Raw genomic sequence first — 21,174 nt, 5'->3', positions numbered from 1 at the left:
TTCTCGGCAGTGTCTCAGAGGCTTCTACTTGTCTGACACAACCCTATCGGTCATCAGCGCCACGTGTTCCTAACAGCATGGTCCTGGATACAGTAAGTTTGTGCAGCAGGGCTGGCATCCTGATTTGTTCAGCCTGAGGTCCTGTCATCCTGTCAGGCCCAAAGCACAGCTGTGCAGATCACAGCTTTCCACAGCGGGACTTCCAAGGTTCCCATCGCATCCCCCCAAACACAGTCACTTGCTGAGATTTTAGTGAAATTCCCCCAACCAAACAGAATTCACTTTACTGATGGTAAAAAGAAGCCGAGTCCCACAAAGGGTGACGGTCTGAGCACATCCCTCTCTTGGCTTTCAGACCAAACAAAACAAAAACAACAAACAAAAACAAAAAACAGTGTGTGGGTGGAGCAGAGAGCCTAAATTTGATAAAGATAAAAAGAAATAGACTGGATGGTGGCGCACACCTTTAATCCCAGCACTTGGGAGGCAGAGCAGGAGGATCTCTGAGTGTGAGGCCAGCCTGGTCTACAGGGTGAGTTCCAGGACAGTCAGGACTCTACAAAAAAAACCCTGTCTTAAAAAACAAACAAACAAACAAACAAAAAGACAAAAGGATACATGTGTCTGGGTTTGGTGGCATATGCTTTCATCCTAGCATTTGGGAGGCAGTGGCAGGGGGATTTCTGTGAGTTTGGGGCCAACTTGGTCTACCACAGTGATATCCAGGCCAAAGCTACAGAGTGAGACCACATCTCATAAAAAATTTAAAACGTGTAAAAGCTTTTAAAGAATGCAGACTATATTAGAAGTTGAGCTGCCAGCAGTCGAAATATTCTAGTCCAGATACTCATGGGCATGGAGGAAGGGTGAGGGAACATCTTTCTAGTGTTCTAGGTGATGAAATGAAACAGACAAATTAGGAATCACACACAGACACACACCCACACACCAAGTGCTTTAGTTCCACAGAGAAGTACAGTGGTCATCTCAAGAAAAAGAATATGTGATTCTTTGTAGAGCCCTGACTGTCCTGGAACTCACCCTGTAGACCAGGCTGGCCTCACACTCAGAGATCCGCCTGCTCTGCATCCCGAATGCTGGAATTAAAGGTGTGCACCACCATCCAGGTTTTTTGTTTGGTTTGGTTTTTTGAGATAAGGTTTCTCTATATAGCTATGGAGCCAGTCCTGGAACTCACTCTGTAGACGTTGAACTCACAGAGATTCGCCTACCTCTGCCTCCCTAGTGCTGTGATTAAAGGTACTTACATCATTTTCCCTTCCCTTTCCTACTTTCTTCTCTTTCAAATTCATGACCTTTTTTTAAAAAAAAAAATTATTTATTATGCATACAATATTCTGTCTGTGTGTATGTCTGCAGGCCAGAAGAGGGCACCAGACCGCATTACAGATGGTTGTGAGCCACCATGTGGTTGCCGGGAATTGAACTCAGGACCTTTGGAAGAGCAGGCAATGCTCTTAACCACTGAGCCATCTCTCCAGCCCCCCCCCTTTTTTTTTTTTGGTTTTTCGAGACAGGGTTTCTCTGTAGCTTTAGAGCCTGTCCTGGAACTAGCTCTTGTTGACCAGGCTGGCCTCGAACTCACAGAGATCCGCCTGCCTCTGCCTCCCGAGTGCTGGGATTAAAGGTGTGTGCCACCACCGCCCGGCCTAAATTCATGGCCTTTTTTGATCGTTACATGCATATACATATATGTGTATGTATATATGTGTGTACATATATTCCTAAATATGGCCTACTCCGTCTGTATAATGTTACCTGTATGTATGTTATCAGAGCTGATCATTAGGTATGGGATGACCGATTGGTGTGCTGTTCTCTGGGAAGACAGTTTATCCCACCAGTTTTTTGTTTTTTTGTTTGTTTCCAAGACAGGGTTTCTCTGGCAACAGTCCTAACTGTCAGAACTCACTCTGTAGATCAGGCTGACCTTGAACTCACAGAGTGCTGAGATTAAATGTGGCTTCACAAGCCACATTTTAAAGGAAAGACCATTTTTACTTGAGGTCTAGAATGGCTGCACTGCAATTCAAATGAGTATCTGGCTAAGTTTTTTTTTTTTTCCACGTACTCATTAAATTTTTGACATTTTCATGTTTGTATGTAATGAATTTTGGTCATTCTCTCCCATTAACCTCTCTCATCCCTCTCCTATTGCCACTGAATCTCCTCTTCTCCAAACAAGTACCCCTTTCCCTCAGCAAGCACTTTTTTTTTTAAATTAAGGAAGTAAGGCTATCACTTCAAACAAAAACAACTGGCATTTTGATTCCATTTCCAGTGTTAGGCTTTCAAGTGAATAGAATTTCCGGGGAGCTTGTGCCACCGTTACAAACTTCCTGCTAATACTCAGAGACAGAGAGTGGGGGAGACACCAAGGAAGGTGCTCTTTTGATATTACATAACCGACTGGGTCAACATTTAGAGCTTTGAGACTGGCTGAGCTGGTTACAAATCAAATAGACCAAAGAACCACAATGTGAAAAGCAAAGGTTAAAGAACAGAGTGCAGATACAGTGACAGGCGGGAGAGATGGTGCAGGAGGTAAGGGCACTGACTGCTCCCCCAGAGGACCTGAATTCAATTCCCAGCATCCACCATCTATAAGATCCGGTGCCCTCTTCTGGGCAGGCAGGTGTATATGCAGGCAGAACATTGTATACATAAATAAATCTAAACATTAAAAAAAAGGGAAGTATAGTGACACCATGTCATGTTCCACACTCCGACTAGTTTTAAAGAAACTGTTGGGGCTGGTATAGCTCAGCTCTAGCCTGTGCGTGGCCCCCCCAGTGTTGATCTCCCACAGCGAATAAACCAGGCGGTATCAGCCTGTAATTCCAGCACGCGGGAGGCGAGAAGCAGGAGGATCAAAAATACAAGTCATTCTTTGCTACATATAAAACTGGGGACAGCCTCAAATACATGAGACCCTGTCTCAAAAAAAAAAAAAAAAAAAAAAAAGACAAAACCAACCAACTTGAAATTAGTACATAAATTTCTTATCATTTGTTGAATTAAAAAAAAAAAGGCCAGATGGTGGTGGCACTGCCTTTAATCCCAGCACTTAGGAGGCAGAGGCAAGCAGAACTCTGAGTTCAAGGCCAGCCTGTGTAATAAAGAGGCTGCTTGTTTGTTCCTGACTGCTCAGCCCCGAAATAACCACACAGAAACTGTATTAATTAAATCACTGCTTGGCCCATTAGCTCTAGTGTTTTATTGGCTAACTCTTACATCTTAATTTAACCCATTTCTATTAATCTGTGTATCGACACGAGGCTGTGGCTTACCGGCAAGGTTCCTGCATGTCTATTCCCTAAGCAGCTACATGGCATTTCTTGACTCTGTTTTCTGTCCCCCAGCACTCAGTATAGTCTTCCTGCCTAACTTTACTCTGCCCTATCACAGGCCATGTCAGCTTCTTTATTCGTTAACCAACAAAAGCAGCAAATACACAGAAGGACCTCCCACATCAAGCCTGGTCTACAGAGCAAGTTCTAGGACAGGCTCCATGGCTACTGAGAAACCTTGTCTCGAAAAACCAAAAACCAACCAACCAAACATTGGGAAGACTATTCAAATGGCCTCTGCTTTTCCAGCTCTCCAGCTATAGGAAGCCAGACTTTCTTGCTATGATTTTGCTAAAAAAAAAAAAAAAAAAAAAAATCAGATTTTGACAGACTGGACGAAAATGCAAAGGTGATGATGGTCCAGCATATATGAAGATTATGGTTCAGCACATATGAAGATGATGGTCCAGCACATATGAAGAACCACATATTAGAGAGTTTGTAAATGTGTCATGCGAATGTAAAGAGAATTGCTTTGTTTTGGAAAAGGTAGCTATTTTATTTAAAATATTAACATGTAATGTTTGTTATTTTTAAATAAAATAATAAATATTTCTTACATCTCTTGGATTAAATTTTTAGTATGATCCTGACTCTCACACTGACAGAAGGCTGCCTATCTATCCCAAATAAAATGTAATTGTGTTCCATCCTCATTTCAAACAGTTGAAAGTCTTTCCTTTCAGAGGGAAATGTCACATGACATGGTCCCTCAAATGGTTATCAGGGCCAGTATTGCCTTATTCTTCTTCTTCTTAGTTTTTGAGACAGAATCTCACTATGTAGCCCTGGCTACCCTAGAATTCTCTGTGTAGACCAGGTTAACCTCTAACTCACAGAGATCCTCCTGCTTCTATCTCCCAGAGTACCGAGATTAAAGGTGTGCACCACCACACCCAGCTCGTATCTTCTAAGTTCTAGCATACGATCTATGATAGTTTAAGATTTCATGCCTAGAAATAGACTCCCTCCCATTCAGTTCAGGACCAAATGCAGGAACTTCCCTCACGAAAGCATAGGATCTAAATTAGAATAGCAGTCTTTTTAAATTAAAAAAAATCAATAAATATAGGTATGTGTGTCTGTAAAGGCACACATAAAACATTACATGAGCTATTTCTAGAGATTAGAACCACACTCCCTCTCCTGCCAAGAGCTTTCTACTTTTGACTTTACATAGAGGGTGTAATGTCTTTCTAAAGAGTCAGCTGGCCAGGTGGTGGCGGCATGTGTCTTTAATCCCAGCACTTGGGAGGCAGAGGCAGGAGGATCTGTGAGTTCAAGGCCAGCCTGGTCTGCAGAGTGAGTTTCAGGACAGGCCTCATAGCTAACTGGCCTATGAGTGTGTGCAGTGCAAGTGAGCACATATACACATATACACGGTGCACACAGACACAGCGATGATGCATAAAATAAAATTCAAAAACTTGGGCAGTTTTTGCACAAATGTTTAGATACACTGATCTCAGTATGTTAAGTTCCAAAACTGTATTAAATGTATAGGTTGTAAGGAAATCTGATTTAAAAAAAAATTTAATTGTGCTTGGAGAGATGACTCAGTAGTTAAGAACATGTTTTTGTTCTTGTCAAGAACCTGAGTTGGTTCCCAGCACCCTTGTCAGGTGGCTCACGATGCCCTGTAAACTCCAGCTCTGGAGGATCCAGCGCCCTCTTCTGGCCTCCAGGGGCACTGCACTTGTGTTGCTGCTGTTTGTGGGGCAGTCAAGGGACAACCTGTGGGAGTTGGGATCAATCTTCACCTGCTGACCCATCTTACTGGACCCTACAACTTTGTCATTTGACTTTAATTTTGTTTTTTGTTTTGCTTTTTGTTTGTTTTTTTTTGAAGATGGGGTTTCACTAGGTAGCCCAGGCTGGCCTGGAATTTGCTATGTGGATCAGGCTGGCCTCATTTTCACAGAGATCGCTCTGTCTGCTTCTGCCTCCTACATACTTAAAGGATTAAAGGCATGGGCCCAGCAAAAATAATAATAAAAAAACTTTTTAATAAAACTGATTCTCCCACCAAGAAATAAGACATGTATTTATTTAAAATATATATAATATATAATATTATTAATATTAATAAAATTGTTAGTGTGTGTGAGTGAGCGTGTAGGAGTGTGTGCGTGAGTGAAGGTGCCTGCTTGCAGAGGCCAGAGGTCCTGGATCCTCATACAGGCAACTGACAGCCATCTGAGGTAGCTGCTGGGAATTGAACTCAGGTCCTCTGGAAGATCAGTTCTTGTTCTTCACTGCTGAGCCATCTCTTTAGCCCCACATCCTTTATTTATCCTTTTTTTTTTTTTTCATTCTTCAGTAAGAACCTTCTCCCCCTCTCCCACCACCATTAGAGCTGAGCTTACTTCTGGGTCATTGGAAAAAGCTATTGGTTTTCATGTACTTAAACTTCGTGAATCTGTGATTATCTGGCTTGCTTAAAGCTGCCTGTACCAACACTGCAGGTGATAAAACAATGTGGCTGCAGAGGAGCAAGAAACAGGAAAACCTGTCGTCTTTAACTTCGTCACCGCTGTGCCCGAGGAAATCCTGCCGTCAGCAGTGAGAACAACTAAGTAGGTTATTTCCCAGAGCCCAAAGCACAGGAGAAATGGTTCCAAATGTCACACATTTCTCAAGTCATTCTTATCAGCACCAGACATATACATCACCTCCTCGGGGATTCCAATGCGCTTAGCTGGGATAGTGTTAAAGGCCATTTCAAACATGCTTTGTCCCAATTCACCGTAGTTGTCAGCAGCAGTCTTGGAATAAATGGTTCCCTGTATTAGAAAAAAAAAAAAACAAAACAAAAACAAAAAACAGGAAGGAGATGAAATGGAGAAAATGAAGTTGTCAGTCACCAAGGGCTGGGGATGGACTCAGAGGTAGAGCACTTGCTTGGCATGCCTGAGGCTTTGGGCTCCTCTCTAAGGCTCAAACAACAGCAACAAGCAGGTGTCGGGAATACACTGACTAACAACCAAATGTCAACAGAAAAGATAAGCATTTTCTTTTAAGATTTATTTATTATGTATACAGTGTTCTGCCTGCATGTGTGCCTGCAGGCCATTAGAGGGCACCAGATCTCACTATAGATGGTTGGGAACCACCGTGTGTGCTGAGAACTGAACCCAGGTCCTCTGGAAGAGCAGCCAGTGCTCTTAACCTCTGAGCCATCTCTCCAGCCCTAAGAGAAATGTTTCTAAGTCAACTTTTCTCGGAACTGTCAAAGGGGGTCCAGACAACCGCTATCTACAAGCAGAGCATTTGACTGGCCACTTGGGAGGCCTTCTCCCCTTAATAACCAGCTAAGTCTTGGACTTTTTTGTGAAAGACGTGGTTTCTGAAGAACATGTTTATGCAAGTAGTTCAGTGGGGCACCTGAGCAGGAACAAAGGACCTAGGGCTTCTAGTTCATCTTCCTGTGAGCAGGCCTGCTTTACCAGGTAAGAGGTGCAAGTACAGAATTTTCTCAGTTTCTAAATTTAAAGTGAAATAAAAAAAAACCCACACCAGAATCCAAGGTTTATGTATGTATCTTAGAAAGCTAATTTAATTTTTAATTTTTTTTTTAACTTTTGAGTGTGTGTATGAATTACATGAATGTGCATGTGCATATGGAGGTCAAAGGTCAGCATCAAATTTCCTCTTTAATCTTGAACTCAGAGTTCACTGAGGCATTGCTGTTCATCACTGAAGGAAGTCAGCACAGGAACTAAAGAGGGCAGGGTCCCAGAGGCAGGATGCAGAGGCCATGGAGGGGGGCTGCTTACTGGCTTACTTCCCCTGGCTTGCTCAGCCCACCTTATAGAACCCAGGACCAGCAGCCCACGATGACACCACCTACCATGGGCTGGGCCCCCTTCCATTGATCATTAAATGAGAAAACGCCTTACAGCTGGATCTCATGGAGGCATTCCTCAGCTGAGACTCCTTCCTCTGGTGACTCTAGCTTGTGTCAAGGTGACACACAACACCAGCCAGGACACCTATGTCCAAAGTCATCTTTTATAGTATATTTACACAGTTGCTAGGATGTACTGCCTATCTTGTCACTGATAACACAGCTATCCACAACACACAAGGAACCAGAGAAGCCCAGTTTGCCAACAGACTTCGCCTGTAACAGGTACCTACAGGAGCAACACAGTTGATCCTTACTCCACTTTTGGCCCAAGCCAGAGCCATGGATTTGGTGAGGTTGTAAACGCCTTCCCTTGCAGCGCCGGAGTGCCTTTAAAGACAAGCATTATCATCAGTTTCTGCTGAACATTGTTCTCATAAACTAACTTAACAAGCATATTAGTGACTTGAGAACTCCACAAGACCGTGTTTGTTATGCGTCTCTGTGATATCTGGTCTCTGTTTAAAGAGTTGAGCCAGGCGGGGTTGTTGCACGCTTTTAATCCCAGCACGAGAGAGAGAGAGAGAGAGAGAGAGAGAGAGGGAGGGAGGGAGGGAGGGAGGGAGGGAGGGAGGGAGGGAGGGAGGGAGGGAGGGAGGGAGGGAGGGAGGGAGAGCTGGGTATGTCTACATCTACATCAAAGCCAAGGCACAATTACAGAACACACTGCATAAGCTGTGTCTCTCAAAAGCTATGTGCATGGGAGGAATATATTGATGAACGCTTTATTACAGAGGAAAATAATTTCTATCTCTCTCTCTCCACACACACACACACACACACACACACACACACACACACACACACACACGTGCCACAGTACATGTATGGAGGGCAGAGGATAGATATCTTGTGAGAGTCATGTGAACTCAGGATGCAATTCAGGTCCTCAGTCTTAGAGGCAAGCTCCGTTACCAGCTGACCTATCTTGCCAGCCCCAAATTGGTAATTTTAATGACAAGTATACGGATATTGTATATAATTTCAATAATAGAGGATGTGAAATTCATGTATTTGGCTATATTTATCAACAGAATTCCAAATAAAGGGTTCAGAAGATTGAGGTCTTGGGCTGTGGAGATGGCCTAACAGTTAAAGGCTCCCACTACAAAGCCTGACTAGCTGAGTTCAAATCCCAAGACCACATTGTGGAAGGAGAGAATCTGTAGGGACATAGCCCCACCCATTGGGGGCGTGTTCGCCTCGGGCTAATGTTTACGGATAAAGCTGCCGGGCGTGAGCCCAGCAGCCCTTTTTCTTTTGCTCCGCTTTTCCAGTACTCTGCGGGAACTTGTGGTCCTGTAAGTCTATTTCCTTATTAAAGCTGTATATATCTATATAATCTGTCTGCATTCATTTGCGCCACCACATGAATCAGCCCCTGCAGTTGTCCCCTGACCTCCATACGTGTGCTGTGGTGAATGTATACCCCAAATTAAAAAAAAAAAACAAAACCTAATTTTTAAAAAACCCGCAAAAATATAATTTTTAAAAATTTAAAAAGCTGGGCATGGTGGTGCATGCCATTAATTCCAGTACCTGGGAGACAGAACAGTTGGATCCCTTTGAGTATGAAACCAGCCTGGTCTACATAGCAAGTTCCAGTCAGGCCAGGAATACATGTCAAGCACACATACAAGCCAGGCACCCTGTCTCAACAGTAACAAACAGAGCTTTAGGTCTGCCTCTATTCAGGGGCTCATGAAGGATGTAGAAATGGGCCAAGGGTGTGGCTTTGTGGGTAGTGTGCTTGCCCTGCATACATGAAGCCCCGGATTCAATACCTAGTATCACACAGACCAAGTAGAGTGGCACATGGTCACATGACCCTTAGCTACATATCAAGTATAATGTCACCTGGTATGCAGGAGACCCTGACTCCAAAAACATAATACAGAGAAACACACACACACACACACACACACACACGCTTACCTACACATATACACACACTCACCTTACACACATCCCTTTTTAAAAAAAAGGTGATGTGATTCAGAATTTCTTTTTCTTTTCTATTTTTTTTTGCTTTTCAAGACAGGGTTTCTCTGTAGCCTTGGCTGTCCTGGAAGTAGCTCTTGTAGACTAGGCTGGCCTTGAACTCACAGAGATCCACCTGTCTCTGCCTCCCGAGTGCTGGGATTAAGGGCATGCACCACCACCACCCATGATTCAGAATTTCTAATGTACAGCATAATAAATAATATCCCAGACCAAAGTGGCGTATGGTTTAATGTGGAAAAGTTAGCATAGAAAACTAGGGGAAATTTTCCACTCAAAAGCATCTGAAATCAGGGAGGGAAAGACAGATTAGGTAGTTAAGTGATGAAGAATTTCTTTCAACTTGTTTGACAATCAATTCTTTCCAATTTAATGATGTGGGATTCCCCTCTGTATGCAGTGAATACCATTGGTTAGTAAAGAAGCTCTTTTGGGCCTGTGCAAGGCAGAATAGAGCTAGGCAGGGAAAACTAAACTGAATGCTGGAAGAAAAAAGGCAAAGTCAGGGAGAAGCCGTGTAGAAGCTGCCGGGGACAGACGTGTGGGAGCCTTGCTGCTAAACCACAGCCATGTGACAATACACAAATTAATGGAAATAGGTTAACCAAAAAATATAAGAGCTAGCTAGCAATATAGCCAAGCATATCAAGTGATTTAAATAATATAGTTTCTGTTTAATTATTTCAGGAGTCTGGGCAGCCAGGAACGAACAAGCGGCCTCCCCCAACAATTTAATACATCTGAAAAATACTTTATTTCTCTCTCTTTTTGTCTCTCCCCCCCTTACATATATCTCATTGGGTAAAGAATTTGGGTTGTGGGCTGAAGAGATGGCTCAGCAGTCAAGAGCTAATAACTTTGCTTGTCGGCTTGATTGGATTAATAAGCACTTAGGGATTAGTAACGCATAATCTTGACTGTGTCTGAAGATGTTTTCTGAGAAAATTCACTGGGGTTCACTATGGGGAGGCGAGAGGGAAGAACCACCCTGAATGTGGGCAGGACCATTCCAAGAGGCAAGAATACCAATCTATAAAAGTAGAATAGCAGCACCCTCCTTTCTCTGCTTCCTGGCTCACTACGATGAATGGAACGCTCTGAAACCATGAGTCAAAGCAAACCCTTACTCCAAGATGCTATCTCTGCCAGGTATGTTAGAGAAACAGAGAGTGACCCATACTCTATACAACTGAAGGAGTCCTAAATAATATAGGAAGTAAGTGTGTTATTAAAATTTCCATAGAGGAAGTCAACTTGTTATTTGTACAGAAGCTAGTTAGTAATACAACCCCTCAGAATTTGGAGGACAATGACTCTGAGTTTCTGTTGTGAGTTACAATTTAGTAGTTCTAAAATCAAACAGGCATATTCATGGTGTTCACATCTAAATTAATCCAGATCAATTTAATTTTCACAATTTAACAAAGAAGCTATTTCCCACAGTGACAGCTAGTTTTGTAACATTTAGTTGCCAGGAAAGACACAGGACCTGCAGGTAATATGAATTTCAGGTACATAAGAAACATGTATACCTCCACAAAACCTCAGGCTCACCCCCAGCAGCGCACTGCCTCAACAAAGCCACACCCCCAGTCCTTACCAAATGGTTCCACTAACTGGGGAACCAAGCAGGCAAACATATAAACCTATGAGAATCGTTCTTATTCAAACTAGCACATAGAGCCACCTTACTCTGTATGTGCATTCTTAGTAACCAGGGGAAAGGCAGGTAGGTAGAGTGCTCGCCACTCGAGGGCACGTGTTTGAGGGCACGAGTTTGGACCCTCACACTCGCATAAAAGCCAGGCATGGCAGTGCATACTTGCAATTCCAGGAAGGGGGAGGGGGAGACAGAGACAGGAGGGTCCCAGAGACTCACTGGCCAGCCATTCTAGCTGAATCAGAAAGCTGTAGGTTCAATGAGAGACAGTGTCAAAAAATAAGGTGGAGAGGGACTGGGGAAGATGCCTGATGCTGACCTCCAAGAACACACTTTTTTTTTAAGGTTTAAATAAAAGGAAATGGGAGATGAATATGATCAAAATATACTGTATGACCATTTCTATGAACTAATAGTAACATTACTTTAAAAGTTTGGGTTGCAACTTATTAGAGGGGTAAAACCATTGATTTAAGACATTTCCTATTACTGCCCCTCATTCAGAGAACAAAATCTAAAGACATAGAGATAGAGAAATATATATATAAAATACTTACGAGGCTGCTGGGAACCCATTGTTAATAAGGACAATGATATTGACAATAGATCCTCCATGGTCTTTCATCCAGGAATTGTAAACTGCACAACACAGACAAACGACAATCCTATTAAACAGTGTCCTGTTGATTATTTCTTTATATTTATATTTATTTATTATATCCTGCTCTAGCATACATTTGACGTCTTCTTTTCTTTTCTCTATGTAGCCCTTGCTGTCCTGGAACTCACTCTGTAGACCAGGCTGGCCTCGAATGCACAGAGACCTGCCTGCCTCTGCCTCCCGAGTGTTGTCTTAGACCCAATTATTCATTAGGGAGTTGAAAATGGAGATTTCCTTTGTTTATTAGCATGATCCATTTCTCTGCTGTACAGTGTGTATATGAAAAGCAGAAAACAGGCACAGGCTGGTCGATGGACTAGTGGAAAAAACACTGAGTTTGATCCCAGGAAGCCACAGTGAAAGGAGAGAACCCATTCCCAAAAGTTGTCCTTTGACCTTCACATGCATGTTTGTAAACACACATCACACACACACACACACACACACACACACACTACATACACAGAGTGAGAGAGAAATTGCAATTAAAATTTAAAAAGGAAGAAAAAAATTCTTTCCCTTTTTTAGCCCTGGAAAGAAATGACTTGACATCCTAACAACCTTCAAAAAGTGGCTGTTGCAGGGCTGGAGAGATGGCTCAGCAGTAAAGAGCACTGGCTGCTCTTCCAGGGGCCCTGAGCACCCACATGGTGGCTCACAACCCTCTGTTATGGGATCTGATGTCCTCTTCTCTCATGCCGACAGAGCACTCACACACAAAATAAAATTTTTATTTTTATTTTTTTTATTTTTTATTTTTATTTATTTATTTAATTTTTGATTTTCGAGACAGGGTTTCTCCGTAGCTTTTGGTTCCTGTCCTGGAACTAGCTCTTGTAGACCAGGCTGGCCTCGAACTCACAGAGATCCGCCTGCCTCTGCCTCCCGAGTGCTGGGATTAAAGGCCACCGCCCGGTCTCAAAATAAATTTTTTTAAAAAGTAGCTATGACTTCCTCAGAATAAGTCTGAATTCATGGATTTAAAAATAATGCTTTATCTCAATGCAAAGCACAATTTTCCCAGTAAGGCTCAAAATATACCATTTTTGGCCAACAAAAGCCTATTTAGGATTATTGTTGGAACCAGCGTGTTGACACAAGCCTGGATCTCTGCACCTGTGAAGCTAAGGCTGGGTGGGGTGGGGGGTTAGGGGGGTGGGGGGTGAGGGGGGGTGGGAAGGGTGTCAGGAGGTCAAGGCCAACCTTGGCTACAAGGCAGGTTCCAGGTCTCCAGGTCAGCCTGGACTACGAGGAAAGTATCTATGGAATCCTTTTGCATACTCCAGAGTTCTCTAATTTTTTTTTTTTTTTTTTTTTGGTTTTTTGAGACAGGGTTTCTTTGGAGCCTGTCCTGGAACTAGCTCTTATAGACCAGGCTGGCCTCGATCTCACAGAGATCTGCCTGCCTCTGCCTCCTGAGTGCCAGGATTAAAGGCGTGCGCCACCACCGCCTGGCAGAGTTCTCTAAATTTTGAAGTGACAAACTAATCTAGGCTTCTCTTGCACATTTCCTTCCCCAAATTGAGAGTAACAAATCTCTTTGCAAAGCCTCAATTCCATTCAGAGACCACAGTGCCCTTGAAGGAGCCCTCAGTGGGTTAGTGATTTGTTTTTTTTTTTTTCGTAGTGAACAGTCAGAAATATATATTTCAATAAAAACTCTATCATGACCCCACACTGACACCTCCAGTTTAGTTCAGTCATAAAGGAGATCCACTTGGGGTCATCTTCCCACAGCCATTCATTCTTTCTCTTGTGCCAAAAGTTCAGTTCTCAGTTTTACTAGCACAATTTATTTCTTTTCTTTAGCATACACACCAGGCCAGGCCAGAAGGGACCAACACCTCTATAAAAAATACAGACACCACCAGCAGCCTCAGATCGCTTTGAGCCTTTTCTCCTCTCTTTTTTCTGTCTTATAAAGTACACCCCACTAGGACTATTCAGTAAATGCACTGTGTTACAGTCATTTGAGAGGGTTCCCTTCTCTGTAGTTAGGCCACCAAGTGAGCAAATATATCCGTTTAATTTTATGTGGGATTTGTTGTTGTTTTGTTAGAGACAGGGTTTCTCTGTGTAGCCCTGGCTGTCCCAGAACTCATTCTGTAGATCAGGCTGGCCTGAAACTCACAGAGATCCTCCTCCCTCTGCCTCCCAAGACTGGGATTAAAGGCGTGAGTCAGGCTGTGCATGTGATTTTAAGGATTGTCTTTTGTACAGCTTCATTTGGACAGTTATCTAACATATTCACAGAATCTCAAATCAGTGATGAGGTGTAGTGAGAACCAGGAATAACGAAACAGCCTTCAGTGCAGCACTGCAGGCATAAGGTGCTGGAAGTACACATTCCCAAAAGTGAGGTAATTCCCCCCCCCCCAAAAAAAAGATTTTAAACTAAATCACCATAACAAGGGGAATCCTGGATTTGGGGGCATTCTACACATTAATTTTAGGCAGTCCTAACATTAATTTTTTTAAAAAATAGCATTAATTTTTAGAAAATTAAAGAACATGGATCTTTGAAAAAGATTCAGATCAAACCAAGGAGACACATGCTGGAGAGATGGCTCAGTGGGTAAGCACTGGCCGGTCTTCAGAGGATTCAATACCCACACTACGTAACTTATAGCTGAAGGAGACATGGGCTGGAGAGATGGCTCAGTGGGGAAGCACTGGCCGGTCTTGCAGAGGATCCAGGCTCTGTTCCCAGCACCCACACAGTGTGACTCATAGCTACCTCTAAGTGCAGTCACGGGGGATCTGATGCCTGTCCTGGCCCCTTGGGGCAACTATGCACCCATGTTGCACATGCACACACTCAGCCAAACATACATGCTACTAAAATAAAAACAAATCTCTGAAGAGACACAGACCACAAATATAAGATAGGAATATCACAAATATAAATATAAGGAATTTTGATAAGGTACCAGATCGATTACAAATGGGTCAAGTGTTACTGACACGCGCCTTCTGTGTCCCTAACACCTCCTCTTCCAGCATCCCTGTGACTGCTCACTAAAGACACATTTTGTTGTTGTTGTTTTGTGGATGTCAAGACACTTGCCTGCTTTACACATGTAGAAAGTGCCTGTCAGGTTGGTTTCGATCACAGCTTGCCATCCCTTTGCACTGATGTCTTCAATAGGAAACAGGAACTGGCCTCCTCCGTTGTTTACCAAGAAGTTGATCTTACCATGCTTAGCTAAGGTAGATCTGACCAAATTGTTCACCTGAAGAAACAGTGAAAGCACAAGTTTAATAGCTAACCTGCTATGTGACACAGTCGCTTGTTTTAGAAATATAAAGCAATTAGTAGACTCTAACAATGCATGTTAATTCTAAATACTACAACTCAAACACATAAAGCCATCCAAAAATAAACCCCCAATCCCAGTGTGAACTTACCACTGTACAATACTCATAAATCACAAGCCAACATTCCAAGTTTGATAGCAAGATACACCAAAGAGTCACCAAGATACTCCTGCACACAAGCCTCAGTAGTATTAATTTCTAAGTACCAACCTTAAACAATAGTGATGAAATCAGAAAAAAAAAAGAACACTAAGAAATGCCTTAAAGGGTCTAATGAGAGCACATCCTTGTTCAGCTCCCCTTTCTTGCTCCAGCATCCTTCCTTCTGAAGTTAGAAGCTCATTAAGTGACGAGCACACACATCTGCCTTCTTGTGGTCCTCATCACCTTTAAGTACAGCTGGGTGTAGTGATGTGAAGTGGCGGACTGCGGCCAGCTCCCGCACGGCTAGCTTTATCCGAAATAATTACACAGAAACTGTATTCTTTTTTTTTTAATATTTATTTATTTATTATGTATATAATATTCTGTCTGTGTTTATGTCTGCAGGCCAGAAGAGGGCACCAAACCTCATTACAGATGGTTGTGAGCCACTATGTGGTTGCTGGGAATTGAACTCAGGACCTTTGGCAGAGCAGGCAATGCTCTTAACCACTGAGCCATCTCTCCAGCCCCGAAACTGTATTCTTTTAAATACTGCCTGGCCCGTTATCTATAGCCTCTTATTGGCTAATTCTCACATCTTACTTTAACCCATATTTAGTAATCGGTGTAGCACCACAAGGTGGCTTACCAGGAAAGATCTTAACCTGCGTCTGTCTCGGGTCGGAGAATCATGGTGACTGCCTGAATCTGCTTCTTTCTCCCAGCATTCTGTTCTGTCTACTCTGCCTACCTAATTTTCTGTCCTATCAGGGCCAAGGCAGTTTCTTTATTAACCAATGAAAGTAACACATAGACCCTCCTCCATCAGCTGGGGTTAGGACCAACTTCTGCAAAGAGCAACGAGTAACTGTGCTGTGCAGCCATCTTTACTTTACCTCTTCCTCGTTCCTGATGTTGCACTGTATGGCAGTGACCTGAGCGTGGCTGGAGGGAGGCAGGGACTTTCTTAGCTCATCTGCAGCAGCGTTTAATCTGTCCAGCTTCCGGGAAGCAATGACCACATTACACCCTAAGGAGAAAGCAGCCAGAGAGGAGGGAAATGAGCTTCCCAGAGCTGCCCAAATTAAAGGGCTAGAGGGATATCTCAGTGGTTAAGAGCACTTGCTACTCTTCCAGAAGACCCAGATTCGATTCCCAGCATCCACATGGCAGTTCATAACTGGCTGTAATTCTGGTTCCATGGGATTCGATTCCCCCTTCTGGTCTCCATAAGCACTGGGCACATACATGATAAACAGATAGATATATAGGCAAAACACACTTACACATAAAATAAATAAATAAAAAGTTGTCCATAGAACATGTCTTTAATCCCAGTACTTGAGAGGCAGAGGCAGGTGGATCTCTGAGAGTTTGAGGCTAGCCTGGTCTACAGAGTGAGTTCCAGCATATCTGGGGCTACACAGAGAAACCCTGTCTGGGGAGAGGGCATAGAGCTATCCACTATTTTGTGTATTCCTGTAAAAGACGGTGGGGTGGAAGAGGAATTAGGATGGGTTTGGGTAAGATGTAACAACAGGAACTGAATTCACCCTCTAGCCTGAAATGACTGAGAAGCTAGATGATAACCTACACACACACACACACACACACACACACACACACACACACGAGAATAAACACAGGAAACAATTATTTTGAAATATTGAATATCAAGTGCCATGGAGCTAAAAATGAGCAGCCACCTCTGAGAGAGAGTAGGTGTAAGAGAGACCTATGAATAAACCATATTACTGTAAGACCAGGAGTTAGGCAGACTCCATGGTAGGCAGACAGACAAAGGAGAGGACCATGGCGAGGCAATAAAGGTAGTGAACTTTGGCTGGCTTCTTCCTCACCCTCCTGACTTGAGACAAAAGCCTGGCAGCTTAAAACAAAGGCCTTGTGGGCCTTTTCTCCTGCCAGCAGGCCCCCACTGACGGATTGGCTCAACGGGTTTACACCAGGGTCAGGACATGTTACTCAACAGTTAGGGCCAATCAATCATCCTATCTGTTTTCAGACTGACCCAACTCTACTTTAGGGGAGGAAAACTCTTCAGAGATTTAAAGAACTCTAGCCCTCAAGAGGAGACTGGAATATTCGGCTTCCTGAGTTCCCTCTCTGCTCTGCCGAGCCCTTTTCTCTGTGTTTGCTGCATGTGGTGGGCGAGATGTCTCTGCTGCTATCAGCCACACTCGAGATTTTCCTGCCTTTAAAATTTTTTAGTTGGTAGAGAGAACTAACCCAGTCAAGACCCCCAGACTGTACATAGCATTACCACCTGAAGAGAGCTTCCAGACTGCAGCCCAGAATAGATTCATTCTCAGCCCAGAAGTCTCTGGAAGTGGTAAAAGTGACGCTGGGATTCCAAGGAGGCTAGGCAGCTGACTACATGGGTTATAGGGGCATCAGAGGTGAAGAGATTTTACAGTCCTGGTTGAATCTCATCCAGGTCAGTGCAGATCAGTGCACGGGAGGGCAGAAACAGGCTGGGGAAAGGACTCTTCAAAATGAGCCAGGGAAGGATTCCAGGGAAGGATTTTTTTGCTGACCTCTAAAACAAATCTTTCACCGGGTGAAAGGTGCAACTTTGGCAGTGAAGCAACACTAGCCAAGAGAGGCTGCCAGGATCAACTTGTAATTTTAGAATACTCTTTGGAAGTATCAAACTATTTCTGAGTAACCAAGCTGCATGCAGTGAGGGGCAGAGGTGGGGAAGGGGAGCTCAAAAACATTTATAAGACTATAAAAATAGCCAGCAGCAACAAGGCTCAAATCGGTCATAAAGAGAGACGTCAACTAACAGAAACCACTCCAGAACTGACACTGATGATATTGCCTAAAGAAAGCACCGATGGGGCTGTAGAGATGACAGTTCAAGGGCGAAGAGCACTTACTGCTCTTTTAAAGGACCCAAGTTCAGTTCCCCAGCACCCATGTTGGGTGGTTCATAACTACCCGAAACCTTAGCTTCAAGGGATACGTAGCCCTTTTCTGGCCTCTTAAGGGCACCTGTACTTACAGGCGCGCACACACACACACACACTCACGCACACACATGTACATAGTTTTTTCTTTTTCTTTTTTTTTTTTTTTGGTTTTTCGAGACAGGGTTTCTCTGTGGCTTTGGAGCCTGTCCTGGAACTAGCTCTTGTAGACCAGGCTGGTCTCGAACTCACAGAGATCCGCCTGCCTCTGCCTCCCAAGTGCTGGGATTAAAGGCGTGCGCCACCACCGCCCGGCTGTACATAGTTTAAAATAAAAATAAATCTAAAAAAAAAAAAAACAAAAACTACTGACAAAGAGAGAAATCTTCAAAGCAGTTAGAGGAAAACAATGCATGATGCCCAGAGCAACAGTAAGAACAAAGGTTGAGCTTTTTTTTTCCAGAACAGAGCAAGGCAGAAGACAGTGGGATAAGCAAAGTGCTAAGACGACAACAACAACAACAACAAACCAAATAACTTCAAACTGAGACATCCTTTCGGGATCAACAGCAAAAGCCACACACACCAAACGGGAAGACATCATCAGAGCAGACCCTCATTGAAAAAAAAAAATCAACCAGTCAGTCCAAAGACGTCCGTCAAGCAGAAGGAAAACGGCACGAGAAGCTGCAAGTCTAGGATGGATCCAATCAGGAACTCCCTGCAGCTATGGCTGCCCCACAGAGACCTGCACAAGACTGGGCCCTTCAACATTTTATCAGGGTTGGAAGAAGTGCTCATGAGGCCTTACCCCTTCCTGGCGTACTATGGCAAGTCAGTGGTGGCTGAGGGAGGCGGAGCAATTTTCTTCAGTGTTGTAACCACTGGTAAGTTGCCTGTACGTTAATAAAAAGCCCCTAACCCATGCTCATCAAGTCATCAAGCAATCACAATTAAACTCAATAGGTCTCTCTCTCTCTCTCTCTCTCTCTCTCTCTCTCTCTCTCTCTCCTTCCCTCTTTCTCTCTCTCTCTCATATACACACACACACACACACACACAAAGACATCAAAGTAGGGGGTAAATCTATTTCACAGACAAGGCTTTCAGGAGAGGGGGGAGATGAGAGAGAACAATGGGGGTTAGAAATGACTAAAATTCATTACTTACCTGAACAAACTTATCAAAGGCTACAACAATCAGAAGAACTGGAAATGGTAATTTTGTGAATATACACACTTTTTTTCTTTCCATTCAGATTGACTTAAAGGGTCATGGGAAGGACAAAAATTAACAATGTATTGTGGGATTTAAATATATATGTAGAAATCAGCTAGGCAGTGGTGGCTTACTTCCAGTACTCTGGGAGGCAGAGGCAGGAAGGTTTCTGAATTCGAGACCAGCCTGGTCTACTGAGTGAGTTCCAAGACAGCCAGGACTACACAGAGAAACCCTGTCTTGAAAACAAAACAAAACAAAACAAAATACGTATAATGAGCACCAGCCTACTTTCTTGAGACAGTCTCTCATGATTAGTGACTAGTTATTTTTCCCCTTCCAAGTACTAATTGGGCAAGGCCCTTGCTTAGCTTCCAGGATCAGGCACATTGGGCTGGTATGGCTCTAGAGATGGCTAGACTCTCTTCAGGACTTTCAGTAACTGATTCCCGCCCATCTGTTCTTCAGTTCAGACACAGATGGTACAGAATTTAGCTGTGCTGTTTCCTCATCTTCCAGTGATAAACTCTGTGACATTTTGCAAAAGTAATGATTAAACCATGTTGGCCAATGTGATGAAAGCAAACAAAGATGTGGAAAGTGGGAACAAGGGAGGTGACTTCAGAACAAAAGCCAAGGGTGTTCCAAGGGGGTTAGCAGGTGTGGACATGCTAACACCTTTGAGAGACATGCAGCCAAAAGACACTGGTGAATGCAACTTGTCAGTGTAAACAGGGAGAATGGTTAAACTCAAGGCTGAAGTTGTTTAAGAAAAAATGACAACCAACCAGCTTCACACTAAAGCAATTCTTGGGACCATTTCTTTTCTTTTTTTCTCCTTTTGAGACAGAGTCTCACTATATTGCCTCAGCTGGTCCGAAACTCATGGTTATCCTCTGCTTCTTCTCTGGAGGGCTGAGATTAAAGGAGTCACTACAGCTGGTCTTGTGCATTTAACTGACAAATAATTGTTCGCTTACTACGTACATTTTTGATGTTTTGGTATTTTTACATACTATACAATGATAAAATCAGACACATCTCCTTCCATACTTACAATTTCTTTGTGTTAGGATATGTAAAAGTCTATTCTTAAACCAATCCTGGTGTTGAAGGCCTGCAATTCCAGCTACTCAGGAGTCTGAGCAGGAGGTCAAAGTTCAAGGGCTGCCTTGACTACAGAATGAGCTCAAGGCCAGACATAAAAAATTAAAAAAAGAGTTCTGGGGACGCGTCTCGGTGCTAGAACGAGCTGAACAAGAACCAAGCTCTGGGTGCAATTCTCAGCACTTAATCCAAAAATCAAAAACCAAAACCCCTACAATCCCAAACCCAGAAAAAAGTCTTTTAGCAACTTTGAAACATAAAACACATTGATTTTTTACGACATGTATTCATTTAGTGTGTGTGTGTGTCTGGAATTAGGAATCATTCTGAATGCATTACCTTTACAAAGACACAATCAATTCCACAGCACGTTCTCAAAGGTCTGGTTATTTCCTACTTCGGGCGCAGTACTCAGATCTTTGGTTCTAAGGCCCTTTATTTCATACTTCGTGACTCACCTACCAATATTTCTGGCTCTTGGGAAGAACGCCTCCCTTTCATCAAGCGCTGCAACTCTTAGCTTAACAACCTCTCTCCGTCCCCAACAGAGCCCACTTCTGTCTCTGAACCCAGTTTACCCGAGCTAGACTCCGGCGGACCCTAGCTCTGGGTGCCCAGCTCCAGAGACCTGCTCACGTACCCAGGTGCAGGAGCTCCCGGGAGATGGCTTTTCCGATGCCCGTGGCCCCGCCGGTAACCACGGCCACTCGGTTCTGCAGCAACCCGGTCGCTAGGCAGCTCTGACCCTTAATCCAAGACCCCATTGCGGCAGAGCGTCTGTCACCGCGTTCCGAAAGGGAGCGGAGCACTAAGGCTCCGCGCCCACGTGACTGAACAGACCCTGCCTCTGTACCCGC

General features: G+C 43.6%; 1 protein-coding gene and 1 long non-coding RNA gene across 4 annotated transcripts in view; one reads left to right on the top strand and one right to left on the bottom strand.

Annotated features, from left to right (window-relative positions):
• Positions 1-3,891, top strand: part of LOC130869493 (uncharacterized) — a 12,255-nt gene extending 8,364 nt beyond the window's left edge. For all 3 annotated transcript variants that reach the window (XR_009056673.1, XR_009056674.1, XR_009056672.1), the window contains one exon: positions 3,430-3,891. This is a non-coding gene — a long non-coding RNA (uncharacterized LOC130869493). The remainder of the gene's footprint in view (positions 1-3,429) is intronic.
• Pecr (peroxisomal trans-2-enoyl-CoA reductase) overlaps positions 1-21,127 on the bottom strand; it is a 24,289-nt gene extending 3,162 nt beyond the window's left edge. Inside the window, exons 1-6 of the mRNA XM_057761702.1 lie at positions 20,958-21,127; positions 15,959-16,092; positions 14,668-14,833; positions 11,497-11,578; positions 7,512-7,608; positions 6,044-6,154 (exon numbers count right to left, since the gene is read on the bottom strand). Coding sequence (XP_057617685.1) covers positions 6,044-6,154; positions 7,512-7,608; positions 11,497-11,578; positions 14,668-14,833; positions 15,959-16,092; positions 20,958-21,081 — 714 coding nt within the window. The 5' untranslated portion in view covers positions 21,082-21,127. The remainder of the gene's footprint in view (positions 1-6,043; positions 6,155-7,511; positions 7,609-11,496; positions 11,579-14,667; positions 14,834-15,958; positions 16,093-20,957) is intronic.
• Positions 21,128-21,174: the final 47 nt, after the last annotated feature.

Source organism: Chionomys nivalis, chromosome 2, assembly GCF_950005125.1.
Source record: "Chionomys nivalis chromosome 2, mChiNiv1.1, whole genome shotgun sequence".
Taxonomy (NCBI): domain Eukaryota; kingdom Metazoa; phylum Chordata; class Mammalia; order Rodentia; family Cricetidae; genus Chionomys; species Chionomys nivalis.
Note: the sequence above shows the minus strand (reverse complement) of the source record. Positions and strands in the feature narration are given on the sequence as shown.